Below are 10,721 nucleotides of genomic sequence, written 5' to 3'. Positions count from 1 at the left end.
ACAACTGTGTCACCAACAACAACAGGTCCTGCAACTACAACATCTAAGGCACCAAGTACAACTGCCGTAACATCAACCACAACAACAGGTGCTCCAACCACTATAACAACTGCTCAAACAACACAACAGCTGTTCAACCACAACCAGTGAGTGCACCAACCACAACTGCAGCAGCACAAACCACAACAAGTGTGTCACCAACAACGACAACAGGTGCTGCAAGTACGACATCTAAGACACCAGCAACAACGTTGGTCGCATCAACCACATCAAACGTTGCGCCAACCACAATAACAACTGCTCACATGTGGTTTGTGCCACTGCAGTTGTGGTAGGAGCAGCTGTTGTTGTTTGAGCAGTTGTTATTGTGGTTGGAGCAACGTTTGATGTGGTTGATGCAACCAACGTTGTTGCTGGTGTCTTAGATGTCGTTGTGGTTTGTGCTGTTGCAGTTGTGCTTGGTGGTGTAATAGCTGTAAGTAGTGCAGCTGTGTTCGTTGTCGGAGTAACTGTTGTAGTGGTCAGTGCTGCTGTGGTTGTTGTTGGTGCCACTGCGGTTGTGGTTGAAACAGCTGTTGTTGTTGTTTGAGTAGTTGCTATAGTGGTTGGCACAATTGTTGTTGTGGTTGATGCCACCACGGTTGTACTGGGTGCCTTAAATGTCGTAGTTGCAGCACCTGTTGTTGTTTTTGTTGGGGACACAGTTGTTGTGGTTGGTGCTGCTGTGATTGTGGTTGATGCCGCTGCGGTCGTGGTTGGATCAGTTGTTTTTGTTATTTGAGCAGTTGTAATTGTGGTTGGAGCAGCTGTTATTGTGGTTGGAGACGTTGTTGTCATGCTTGGAGCAGATGTTGTTGTTGGTGCCTCAGTTCTTGCTGTGGTCGGTGCTGCAGTTGTTGTGGGTGATGTACAGGTTGGTCCACTTGTTATGGTACCAACATTCTGCATGAAAGGTAGAAAATGTAGGCCTGAAGCAGCTGCACACAAGTTTGTAGATGCACAGCCATAAGCTGGAAAAGTCTTGGTGCCGTCGTTCACTGCAGGTGAAACAGTTTGGAAAATTACAGATATTTTTATGTTATGATGTCATGATACAGCTTTATTTTTAAAGCATTACTCAAAACATCTTAAAAATCTGTTTGCTGATATACCGTTTCAGTTTAATTTGTAGTTAAATGCCACTTGGCAAGTGATAAGACATGTCAAATGGTAAAAGAACGTATAATTGATAAGAGCAGTTAACTGATTTTTCCATCAACAAGAAATCAAAGTGCTACTCTTGATATTTTCATGTGTATTTTCTTTCCTTGACTCTTGTTTTGATGGACATTTATTTAGTTCTTCAGCTGCTGTGTTAAACAAATAATTAGTCATGACAATAACTGTCAGATTAATCCATACTTCCATACTAGAAATATTACAATATTTTTTAAAACAGTTTGGGGATTATTTGCTAACTAATATATCTGTGTTGCAGTCAAATCTGTAAAATTTAATAAAGTGATTAATGATCAAATGTTGATAGTCATCTTTAAAGATTTAAACTTCAAAATAATTTTTTTTAGAAATACTGATAAAATGCTTTTTATCTGATAAAATGCTTTTTATCAGTATTTCTTCCATTGGCTGTTAAAATAAATTCAACCAACATTCCTTTTATAAAAAGAATGTTCGCTGAAGTTATTTTAGGCAGAAAAAATAATTTTAAGATTATCTTTTTTGAAAAAAAATGATGAAGACTCACTCGTTGATTGAAAGCATTGGTCCTCCACTCCTTGACATTGTATTGGAGTGTTGCACAAAGGGTTGGAACAAATGTTACATAGCTGGCCGTTACTTGACTGAGGAGTAGGAGCTGAAACAGAAAAGAACATAATTTCAATTCACAACAGAGAACATTTCAGCAGATATCAGAATATTGTTTCTTATTAAGTGTGCCTATGCCAAAAGGCACACTTATTACTGTTTCTCCGATTTAGTATTCTTATTATTATTAGTTTCCTTTTTCCGCCTGTGGTGTGTTGGCTCACTCTAGTGGTATGCCAGCAGTAGTACGGCCTGTCTACCCTTATTTGGATTTTTTTTTTTGTAGCCGTATGAATGTCAAACTACACTCATTGGCAGGGGCATAGGCACACTTAAAATTTCTTCAGAATATTTCGCTTTCATAGTTCTCTTTCTGTTATTGTGTCTTTAATAAAACACTTATTGATTTGTGCTTACCAGCCAGAGTTTGTGAGTTGCAGTTATCTGTGTTGCAGCACGTGGCAGATGCAAGAGCACTTTGAACACCCAGGTCGACTGAAAATGTCTGAGAGCCCATAGCTGGACACAGGGAGGAAGATGCACATGCCTTGTAGATTTCTGTTGTTGTATTTCCAGATGAGGTAGCTGCAAATTCACAGTGTGGTTCATTAATGTTGATGAAAAGTACATATAACCTCACAGTATTTGCAATTTACTGAAGTGTATCACATAATATCAAGAGAAGATTACCTAAAATAGTAGCTGTAACACACATCTTCCCTGAAGAACATGTAATCGGTACTGTGCTTGAACACGTCTGATCTGTGCATGTTTGACACTGAAGGGCTCCAGCTGCAATCAGGAGAGAAACATTGAAAGGACTGAAGTTAAAATGAAACATTACAGGTTTTTGAATACCCCAGTATACTGGCATTATTAAAGTCTTCATCTCTTCTATTTCTTTACACTGTTACAAAGATTGATGAAATGCTGTTAATCTCTGTATCTCTGTATAAATAAAAAAAAATGGATAGGAAACACTAAATTAGAGTTAATTTAAGGTTAATGTATTAAGGATAATTAAACCATGGAGGCCTACTCTAAAAACTGTCACGCATATAACAGACTATGAATCTATATTTAAAATGTTATAATTTTTAGGGCATGTATATCAACACCATGTGGAGCACCTGTTGTCGTGGTTGGTGTAGCTGTGGTTGTGGTTGGAGCAGCTGTTTTTGTGGTTGGTGCTGCAGTTGTTGTGGGCAAAGTACAGACTGGTCCGCTTATTATGGTACTGACATTCTGCATGAAAGGTAGGGAACCCAGGCTTGAGGCAGCTGCACACAGGCTTGTAGACGCACAGCCGTGAGCTGGGAAAGTGTTGACACCGTCGTTCACTGCAGATCAAAAATCAGAGTTTGAACAATTTCAGTTATTTTTATGTTATGATGTTATGATATAGCTTCATATTTAAAGCATTACTCAGAACATCTTAAAAATCACTTGATGCATGTTCAATCATTCAAGTAAGTAAGTGGGAGTGGGAGAAATGTTTTGTCACTGATCCAAGTTACTTCTTCAGTCCCATCTGACTGCAGGTTTCCCCAACCTTATAAACAGTACATTTGCACAATGACAGTAACTAGCCTACTGAATGAACAATGGGCTGTGAGGTCAGTTCCTTGATCATTAAGGATGACTGACAAAATGTTTCTTCCACTGAAAATGTTATGTCCTGATGAACAGAATCAACCTTTTGCGATCTTAAAAATCAATTTGCTGAGATTCAGTTTAATTTATTATATTATGTGGTTCAATGCCACTGGGCAAGTTAAAAGAGATGTCAAATGGTAAAAGAACTGATAAATTTATTGCTGTTCTCTGCTTTAACAAAGCCCTCGAGGCAATATTGACTACAGCTCTTTTACCAGTTCACACACACATTCATACAGCAGTTTTATAGTTGGCCTTTTTCGTGCTCTAACTGTTGCGTGTAACACTATTGATGCATCAGGGTAATTTGAGGTTCAGAATCTTTCATTTTCACATGCGAACTGTAACCATAAAACATATCATAAGACAAACATGACTGTGTAGTAGCCAGTGACCATCAAAAAAAGTACTCAGAGCATTATAATTGAAAATGTTTTTCTTTTTTATGCCCTAACACACCTGTCACAGTAATTTATTATCAAATATATTGTATTACTTTTTTTATTTAGAGCTTATAATCTATTTCTCAGTCAAAAGAAAATCATTAAGCTACACTGTAGATCATCTGTAGAGTTGTGAGCATTGACCATTGTTATTGGTTTGTAAATGGTCAGAGAAGCTGATCTAATGTACTCCATAGTACTCCATGGAGTCCTGGCATTCCATACTCCAGTGGGTAGCATTTTCTGAGAACATCTTTAATGTTAAATAATGAAGAAACATTTAGATTTATAGATGCAAGGCCATAAGCTGGAAACATTTTGGTGGCATCATTAACTGTGATTTACTAAAGAACTAATTCAGCAGATTTTTTTTCCTGATTCTATATTTCAAACATAAATATCTTTCACATAAAGAGTAATTTAACATATTTTAATGTGCTCTGTTTGCTGACAGTCTGAAACTTCAAATCTCACTGCAGAGACTTTTGGGTGTACTCTAAAACCTGAGAACACCACTAAAGGGTGTAGTTGTTTGTTCAGCATTTCTGATGTCATAATACCACATCCACTGGTAAACATTTTTCAATTGAAGAGAAGAACAGAGCCTGATTTTCCCTCATTGTTTTGGTGACTTTCACAATAATGCTATTGAAAACATGTACTCACAATGTCAGAAGCCAAAGTGATTTCCTATGAACGAACAGTGTTCCTACACTGTTAAAAAAACATCTTAAAAAAACAGTAATATTCCAGCAGCTGGGGCGCCAAAATACTACCGTAAAATAACAGAAAATAACTTTCTCATGAAAATACAGTTAATTTCAGTAATGAAAATAGAGTTTGTTGTGCTAATCTTACATGGGGTTCTGCCTTTTCCAAGTGCGTTTAGACATTAAATTAGGAACATTTTACGTGATCAAACAATGAAATTACCTATAAACAAGGTCAATGAATGTGGCAATATGAATCATAATACGTAAATGTACAGAAATATACAGTTAACAGTTGGTTTAAATAATAATGGGTTGCATGCCCTGGGACAGAGGCAAGGCTGCCATATCGCACCATCGGCCCCTCTGATACATTTGTGAATGTATTTTAACAATCTAAATATGCATATGTACAGACAGATACATTTAATAATCATAACAATTATGTTTTATTACATTACAGTGATTTAACGTTAATTTACATTTGAAATGTGAAATCACAGTCTATTTATGTGACTTTAATGATATTCTAGAAGAACAGAACATTACTGTAAAATACACAGTAAAATACTTTTATATTAGGATTTTTTCCTACAATGCTGCCATACCCGCAACCTTGTGGTTGTTAGTTCACATTCATTGGCCGATGCTTAGCGTCATGTTATTATGTGTCCCAACATCCAATGGCATGTCACATTGTTTTCATGGCCACACCCTCACCCCAGGTGCAGAGGCCTATTTCTGTTCAGGAATGTTGTGAATACTTTGAGATTTATATTAATTGCAATTCCTACCTTTACATTTATTTTTTAAAAGTTATTTTACCTTTGACATGTAAAATCACTGTCTACTTATGTAAATTTAATAATATTCTAGAAATACAGTACAAAACTGTAAAATATACAGTAAGATACTTTGACATTACTATTTTTTGGAACAGTGTACACTGGGTGTTCTATCATCATGTAAACTGCGTTTTCATTTAAAGTAGGTAACTGATTTTTCCAAGAAATGAAAGTGCTACTCTTGATATTTTCATGTGTATTTTCTTTACTCTGCTGTAGTTTTGATGGACATTTGTCTGTTTGTCTTCAGCGGTTGTTTTAAACAAATGATTAGTCACGACAAAAAGTGGCAAATTAATCAATACCTCCATGCTTCAAATATTGAAATATTTTTAAAAACAGTTTGGGGAATATTTGTTAACTAATATATTTATGCGTTGTGGACAAATCTGTAATCTTTCAAAAGCTGATTAATGAGCACATCTTAATTGTCATCTTTAATGATTCAAAGTACAAGTTAACATCTATTACAAATATTGATAAAATGCTTGATAATGTTTCCAGTGACTGGTTAAAAAAAACAAAAAAAACCCAAACTTTGTTAATGTTATTCTAGGCAGAAAAAAATATTTTAAAGCTGATCTTTGTTAAAGTATACATCAAGAAGACTCACTGATTGATTGAAAGCATTGGTCCTCCACTCCTTGACATTGTATTGGAGTGTTGCACAAAGGGTTGGAACAAATGTTACATAGCTGGCCGTTACTTGACTGAGGAGTAGGAGCTGAAACAGAAAAGAACATAATTTCAATTCACAACAGAGAACATTTCAGCAGATATCAGAATATTGTTTCTTATCTCTTTCTGTTATTGTGTCTTTAATAAAACACTTATTGATTTGTGCTTACCAGCCAGAGTTTGTGAGTTGCAGTTATCTGTGTTGCAGCACGTGGCAGATGCAAGAGCACTTTGAACACCCAGGTCGACTGAAAATGTCTGAGAGCCCATAGCTGGACACAGGGAGGAAGATGCACATGCCTTGTAGATTTCTGTTGTTGTATTTCCAGATGAGGTAGCTGCAAATTCACAGTGTGGTTCATTAATGTTGATGAAAAGTACATATAACCTCACAGTATTTGCAATTTACTGAAGTGTATCACATAATATCAAGAGAAGATTACCTAAAATAGTAGCTGTAACACACATCTTCCCTGAAGAACATGTAATCGGTACTGTGCTTGAACACGTCTGATCTGTGCATGTTTGACACTGAAGGGCTCCAGCTGCAATCAGGAGAGAAACATTGAAAGGACTGAAGTTAAAATGAAACATTACAGGTTTTTGAATACCCCAGTATACTGGCATTATTAAAGTCTTCATCTCTTCTATTTCTTTACACTGTTACAAACGATTGATGAAATGCTGTTAATCTCTGTATCTCTGTATAAATAAAAAAATGGATAGTGGTGTAACACCACCTAGTGCGAGAAAAGAATCTGACCACAAGATTAGATCAGCTCTTATGGAACATTAAGGTTAAACTTTAACACCAAGCTATCTCTGGGTTAAGTCTGTTTTTTCAAAGCACACCCAAACAGTTTACAAGATAACAGGTTACAACATTCACATGACACCACACAGTGAATATGAGTTTCTATTGAATGATGAATCTTAATATCCATTAGCATGCTCATTTCAAATTCACTTTCTGTAGATTTGTTAATTGCTCTTCCTCATTTCTAACATGAAGTAGACCTGATCCGCTCAGTGAAATAATTTGGCCAAACTAAACGATTTTCACATCAGTTTTGCAAACAGAATCAGCAACAGAAGTTGCAAACTAAAAGAAGGAAATACGATTTCCGAAAATCATGGCATTTCTTTCTGTGAGGCTCCTGGGTTTTTTTTGCGTGTGTGTATCTTTTTGTCGTTTTATTGTTTTTTGTTGTTGTTGTTGTTGTTTTTTTTTTTGTTTTTTTTTGGGGGGGGGGGGTTCACATGCATTAATCGATTTTCCTACTGATAGATCCTAAATAATAAGAAAAGTCCAGTTACCTGTGCTGGAGTGTGCCCAGAGGAGAATCAGAGTAGTCAACTTCATTGTGATGAACATTTCAGTTTTGCAGATTAGTTTCCCTGGACTGTGATACTAAATCTCAGGAGCACTCCTACACTTTATATACTGAACAGGTGAGCTTAGGATTGGGTGTGTTTATATTTTTACAGCATGAACATCAGACGCTCATCTCCTCTTTTGTCAAATCATTCTGCTAGTGCACGTTACCACACCCTTGTTCAATTGCACATTTAAACAAAAAAGGGTATGCAACCGCTTTTTATACAAATTATAAATGAAAAACTATGATGCGTCACTGACCCTTTTCTATTTTTGCTAAACATACATCTTTAGCTTTTCTTTATTCGCCAAATTAAGATGAGTCCATGAATACCTGTTGATAAAAGCTGGCAGAGAGTATGGAATGAATAGTCATGGTGAGATATTTCCTACCTCACACTACATGAATTACCCCTCAAAACCTTTTGACAATTTAAGCTAGAGTTTGGAAACACTGTCAGTTTAGGGAGATATTGCTGCATCTATCTTTTAAATGATGCATTTATTCCCCATTGCTCTTTTCTAAAGGCTTAGCACAGCAAACAAAGTTTTGGCTATAAGAAGCACTAACCATTGAAGCTTTTCTGTCTACATGTAGTTAAAGCCATAATCAATGCAAATCTGTGACTGAGATACAAACAGCCAAACCTTATATTTAAAGGCTGGCCGCCTTAAAAAAAATGAAGGACTGATATACCCACACTTTTTTATTGCAAAAGTTTGGCTCCCTTGTACTTTTGTTGTTCCTGCTAATCTGCAATGTTGATAAACCAGGTAACCGGTGTGTTCAGGGAAGTTAATCGACAGATGCTTTAAACTGCTGCAGGAGCAGGTGTGGCAGCAGTCTTACCTTGAGTATCACATTAACATTTGTACAGTGAAGGAACTGCGCTTTTACTTGATTGCTCTAGTTAAGTATATTTTAGCTCAAACATTTGTTTTATTTTTCATAAATTGAAAAGTATATTTTGCAATTTGTTCAGTCTGCTAATAATGTGTTACTTTGACACATCACCAAGTACAGATGAAACTGTGACTCTAATAAAAGCTTAACATTTTTGACAGTATTTAGTGTAATAGGTTAAACAATAGGAAACACAGGACTGTTTCCCAAACAGCACAGTTCTGCTTTTTGATGACTTTGCCGCACCCTCTCTTATTGTGGGAAAACCCATTTATATCTTAATAATAGCATGTTGAAAATCAAACATAAGATATTCTTTGTATCGGGTATGCGTGTGTGTCACAGGCACACACACCCCTGCCCTATGCACGTCATGTTTTTTTGTTTTTTTTATGTTGGCTCTTGTTGTGTGTGTTTTGTGCATCTATAAAGGGACAACAAAGAGGGTTGATTTTCATGCAGGATGTTTTTATTTGAGATTATGGTTATTCTTGTTATTCAATAGCTATTGTGGAGATCAGGGAAATATTTTACTGCTACTATTCATAACCATTATCATTACCATCACATTAATTATCATTTCATCAAAGCATTTATTCAATAGATTACACATGTTCTTAGTTAAGATGATTACACCTATCACAGAGAGCTTCTGTCTGGGAAAAGGTCAGAAGCGTCAACGGGCGAGGTGAGGCCAAGTGCATTTTGAGGTCGAGACACACACACACACACACACACACACACACACACACACACACAAACAGTAGTTAGACTCATGTTTAGGTAAGAGTTCAAATAATAGTTTGCAAAACCGTGTAACTGTAAGATTATGTTTGCATAAGGGACAGTTTGTTCCAGGAGATAAGCGAGAGTTAGAAGATTAATAGGAAGCACCTGGCCTCGATCGTCTCGAGGCCAGGTGCTTCCTATTTAATAGGGCATCTTCTTCGTCAGAAGATGCCCTATTAAATGTGTCAAAAGTCGTCAACAGAACATTTGTGGTTTTGAAACTTATGCATGTATTGTATCTGCTTTGACACATGAGGGGGCATCATAAATAATACCCTGATGTTATAAAAAACACTGCTTGTGTATTATTGGGCGGAGATCGATGCTGTCTGTGTGCAGTGTTCATCTCCCCACGTGTGTGTTCATTAAAATCATTGTTTGACCGACTCTCCTGGACCAATTGTTGTTTTTTGTGCTCACCCTCAATATTTGAACCCGTAGCACTATTTTCATCAGACTTCCTCTGTACTCTATGAATCTAAGCTACTTGAGTCTTAGCTGTATCCAAAAGGTGTTCCAAAAGGTACCATATTTTGTGATATTGCATATTACCCAGACCTAAATTTACTGATCTTGTATTGAAAGTTTTGTCCCAGTGGCAGGTGAGTAGCACATTGGCCTTAACACTTGCATATGACTGGGTAGCTTTAGCCTGTGTGGTTCATGTTTTTGAAAACAGTTTTCAAGGAAATGCATCACTTTGTCTTGTATTTAAAGAAAAATATATAAGATTGGGATCCCCAGAAAATTGATTTTGTTCATCTGGACGTAGCGTTTTTAGTGGGAAAAACGTTTCCCATCCAAGTGACTTCTTAAGTCTCAGCTAACAGTAGGTTTCCCCAGCTTTATAAATAGTACGCCGGCAAAATGACCAAAACTAGCACTACTGAGAACAATGGGCTGTGAGGTTTTTGATCATTATTATGCAAATTGTCATGACCATTGATCAACAGCCACTGATCAAAGTCAGTTGAGCAGTGAACACAGAAAGGCCCCAGCCAGGTGATGGAATTAAAGTCAGGACCTTCTTTCACATTGCTGCCCTTTTTGTAGGCTTTATGTTTTAATCATTTTATATTTTGGTTCTGTATTGTTATTTAGCCTTCTGGCTAGCAGGCTAAGTTCACTTTCCTGGTCTTCTGCCTGTGTCAAGCTTGTGTGTGTGTGTGTGGGGGGGGGGGGAGTATTTTGAGCATTAAGAACAAGTCTCAAGATGTGTTTCTTATGTGTTCGTGCCCATAGTGACAATAGTTTGCATCATAACACAGAGTGAAAAGCTCATTTGCTCCCACCTGATGTGATGTTAGGGCGATATTTAGTTTCGCCAGTAGGTGGCAGTGGCAGCTCAGCCAAACGGGTAACTGGCAAAATAATCCTTCACAAAAGTAATGCAGGCCAGTTATTACAATGGAAGCCACCAGTAACACTGAATTGTTTTGCTGTGTTTCAGGTGAGAGCAATATACGAGCATTACATACATTTATGTAAAGTTGATGTTTAATTAACATGTTT

At 36.9% G+C, this 10,721-nt stretch overlaps 1 protein-coding gene across 1 annotated transcript; it reads right to left on the bottom strand.

The window, feature by feature from the left end:
- Positions 1–305: 305 nt before the first annotated feature.
- Positions 306–7,554, bottom strand: LOC121813805 (integumentary mucin C.1-like; the record flags this gene model as incomplete). The annotated part of the gene is made up of 9 exons (XM_042217711.1): positions 7,456–7,554; positions 6,582–6,683; positions 6,309–6,476; positions 6,074–6,184; positions 2,937–3,146; positions 2,497–2,598; positions 2,224–2,391; positions 1,745–1,855; positions 306–1,037 (listed from the first exon to the last, which is right to left on the bottom strand). Coding segments are annotated over exons 1-9 (1,762 nt in total), but the record flags the coding sequence as incomplete, so codon positions are not given.
- Positions 7,555–10,721: the final 3,167 nt, after the last annotated feature.

Source organism: Haplochromis burtoni, unplaced genomic scaffold, assembly GCF_018398535.1.
Source record: "Haplochromis burtoni strain Fernald_Lab_line unplaced genomic scaffold, NCSU_Asbu1 Contig_2670, whole genome shotgun sequence".
Taxonomy (NCBI): Eukaryota; Metazoa; Chordata; class Actinopteri; order Cichliformes; family Cichlidae; genus Haplochromis; species Haplochromis burtoni.
This window is presented reverse-complemented; position numbering and strand designations above follow the sequence as displayed.